Here is a 3,779-nt window from a genome sequence, read left to right on the forward strand (position 1 = left end):
TATTTACAATAAACGCATGTTGAATATTTCACAAATTAAACATTTTAACAAAAGTTTTCTTTCAAATTTTCTATTGCCTAATATATGTTTTTTTCCTCATATTGGAAGCGAATGAAAAGCATCTGCGTTCTGAAACACAACAAAGTGATACAAGGATATGAAATGCATAGAGAAAACGCGTATAATACTTTAATTCAATTAAAATTCATATAACAGAATAGATATCGATTAATTTAATCCTGATAGATTCCAAGTACAGTGACTGTCGCAAACGTTTTCATATTGTCCCAGGACATTGTGCAGTAGTTGTCTCTCTGCGAATCCCATAAGAACTGCATCACGTTCTCATAAGATTGCAGCTTGTGCTCACCTATCGTCACCAAAACGATAATGCGATACCTAGAATTAATTGAATCGATTCATTTGACTATTTAGAATAAACTGAAACACAAACACTTTATATAACGGGACAGAATGAATCTATTTCTAAAACTTTCAATGAAATCTAGACGAGCTTTCAGCTCACGAACGAGATGAAAATTTTACTTTAGTTTATAGAATATAAAACTAGGGAGTAAATTAAATATCACTTTTTATTAAATGATCTGGTATATCGTCCTTGATCTGATATTTTGTCAGAAATAAATATTTACCAGCAGAGTTGGAAAAGCTATTAATTTAATGTATCTCTTGTAAAATTGCTTTTGTAACTTAATTTACTTCTTTAATTATTATTCTTTATTGTTTACACCTTCGCCAGGCTAAGTGTACAGTTGGTCCTTTTTACTCAACCCAAGTGTAACCTTTTATAGAGCCAGGCTAAGTGTACAGTTGGTCCTTTTTACTCAACCCAAGTGTAACCTTTTATATAAAAAACTGTTTAATCTAACTTGAAAGTAACAGTACATGCAAATAAAACAATTAAATAACGTATACTTAAAAATTATATTAAGGTCTCGTAAACTAAACAACAGTGCTCACAAATAAAAAATTAATGAAATAAAATACTTTTGTTATGAATATTCATACATTATCTGCCGATAGCAACGTCGTATAGGGGGCATCCATTAATCACGTGAGGTTTTTAGGGAAGGGGGAGGGGGGTTTAATAAAAAATCACGAAATATCACGTGGGGGAGGTAGGGGTATAGTAAGATATCAGGTGTATTTATTGTTTAACTGATTTTTTTTTAAAAAATCTAACATTTTCAAAAAAAATTAAAAAAAATACAGTTTTATCACGTAACTAAAAATACACGTGATGTTCGGTGGGGGAGGGGTGGGGGGTTAATTTTGAATATTACCAAATATCACCAAGGGGGAGGGGGGGGTCCAAAAATCTTTAAAAACCCGCTCACGTGATTAATGGACGCTCCCTAAGTACCAAGGGTGCTGGTTATGCATATTTTTTTCCTGTACTTTCCAATATTGTTAAAAATATAACTTTACTTGTTTTTGAAATTTTGGTGGTAGATCTTCTTACTTGCGGACCATTAACCCCCGCTATAACCTATATATAATAATAATTTATGATTTCACTCATTTAATTTATGATTTTATTTTTGTAAATCAAAGCCTGATTTTTTTATAAATTTTTATTTATTATTATTACTACGTTATGGGCGTTAAAAGATGCCCCCATCAGAAACTCTTAAAAACAAACAAAAAATATTTTTATAAATAGACTTTTTAATCATTTATAAATTGGAATAAACTACTTTTCACCTTTAAGGGTCTAAAAAATTTATATAATAATTCACTCGTAATCAAATTATACTAAAATATAATGAATGAAAGTTTCTATGAAATTTATAAAACGTATGATAATCTAGGTGTTTTTGTCTCAAATTAGTCCTGTTTCCTGAGTCCGTTAAAATTGATAAAAAATTGTATAAAATATATAAAAATAGACTTGTTTCATTTAACCTGTACAGCACTGTACTGTTAACATGTACTTTAAAAAATTGCATAACTTTGAATAAGTTGAAAATTATTCAATATGTAATTAAACTAGTTGGTATTGGTATTTTGCCTTGAGGCAAGTTATATGAACTATCCGATATGTGTAAATAATCGACTTAATCAATAAAGAATGAATTTATTTATAAGTGATTAAAAGTATTCCGAGTGGATTTATTACACATCATTGATAACGAACGAACACGTTAACTAGGAGTACTTTCTAAAAGCAAATTTTCACAAATCAATAATTTTTATAATTGAACCAGTTTCCGTAAGACTTTAATGGTTTAGTATGTCCATTAAGACCTAGTACTCTATCGTTATACCAAGTAAATCGTCTAATTTTTAAAACTTTGATGAATTTTTAAAATTAAACTACTTGTCGTAAGGCCGTAATATTTCAGTAAGTTCTATAAGACTATGATATATCCCCTTCGGGAAGTTAAAAAAAATCATAATAATCTGGAATTACATTTTTTGTAAAATCATTCTGATGATCGATGCTGGTATATCTGCGATTAGTAAACTAAATTTATATGTTTGACACTCATAAGAACTATATATTTTTTAGTGTTTATCAAAAATAATAAATTTGTTATTAATTTCTTATTAATTTCACACTCCAGTTTTTAAAGCTTTTGTCAAACATCTCTTAACAATTCTTTATTTGCAGTGACTACAGAATTTATATATATATATATATATATATATATATATATATATATATTATTACCTTTCATAAAGTTCTTCCTTAATTTTTTCCCTCAATTCGGAACTCATTCTTTTAGCCAGTGCCACTGATTCAACGGCACTGTAAACATGGTTTTCTAATTCGCCTGGTACATATTCCTGCAGCAGTTTCTGCACTTGCTCCACGTTAAATGGTTTTTGAGAATCCAGGCGATACGTGGGCATGAACTTTGCTAATTGCTAAAGAGAAATGACCACAACTTATTGAAGCGCGGAAAACGTTTACCTATATACTTTCAGCGCGTAGAATTATCAAAAAAGTCTAAGAACTAGGGATGGGCGACATTTGTCATCGAAAGACAAATGATGATTTCGAAAAAAAACATGAGTGTTATATCGAATATTGAACGCAAAAGTTTTGATAATTCTACGCTACAATAATTACTCTAATTACTTGATCGATAAAACTTGTTATATATGTTAGAATATTAAAATTTGACTAAAGTGCAATGTTCGCAAAATTTTATAGTCGAAATCCAAAAGCTCTTGTATTGACTTTATGTATACAACTTGATATACGTAAATATTTATTTTAGGATGCAAATATTAGACTCGAGTGAAAGTTTGCAAACTTTTTTTAAATTTAGCCGGTAATTCAAAAACTTTAATGACTTTATCTATTGAAATTAACTTATTTATTTCAGAATGTTAAAATTTGACTACGCTGTAAGTTTGAAAAATATTTTATACAAACTAACCGATAACTCAAAAACTTTAGTGACCTATCTATAACTATCTATAACATCTATAAACGTTCACAGATAAAGAGGTTCACCGCCGATATATCACAAACAAATTTACAGCATTAATAATAAAAGCGATTTACTCTCTGTCTCAATTGAAAATACACCTATATATATTATTCAAAAATAACATCTTTTAGCCAGCATATTCTTTAGCTTCCCGAAAGAAAAAACTATTTTTCCTACAGAAAATTCGATTTCGTAGTTTTATGTTTTTTGGGTAAGACCAGTCGAAGAGTCTCGTAGAAAACTTTACTGGCTATTGAACAGAAAATCCAAATTAACATCATGGAATAAGTTGTTACTGTATAGAGTAATATTAAA

The 3,779-nt window shown here is 29.1% G+C and overlaps 1 protein-coding gene across 1 annotated transcript; it reads right to left on the bottom strand.

Annotated features, from left to right (window-relative positions):
* Positions 1-233: 233 nt before the first annotated feature.
* On the bottom strand, positions 234-2,877 carry LOC113375451 (tctex1 domain-containing protein 1). The gene is made up of 2 exons (XM_026615390.1): positions 2,696-2,877; positions 234-399 (listed from the first exon to the last, which is right to left on the bottom strand). Exons 1-2 carry the CDS (start codon positions 2,875-2,877, stop codon positions 234-236), a joined length of 348 nt encoding a protein of 115 aa, XP_026471175.1.
* Positions 2,878-3,779: the final 902 nt, after the last annotated feature.

The sequence above is a fragment of the Ctenocephalides felis genome, unplaced genomic scaffold (assembly GCF_003426905.1).
Source record: "Ctenocephalides felis isolate EL2017-DRISC unplaced genomic scaffold, ASM342690v1 CF-g0.4_SCAFFOLD_01886, whole genome shotgun sequence".
NCBI lineage: Eukaryota > Metazoa > Arthropoda > Insecta > Siphonaptera > Pulicidae > Ctenocephalides > Ctenocephalides felis.

Excerpts from the sequence above, each read along its gene's own strand:
- LOC113375451 (XM_026615390.1), bottom strand. The coding sequence starts at position 2,877 with ATGCCCACGTATCGCCTGGATTCTCAAAAACCATTTAACGTGGAGCAA. Across the intron at positions 400-2,695 it reads AAGGAAGAACTTTATGAAAG|GTATCGCATTATCGTTTTGG; the intron begins GTAATAATATAT and ends AATTAATTCTAG.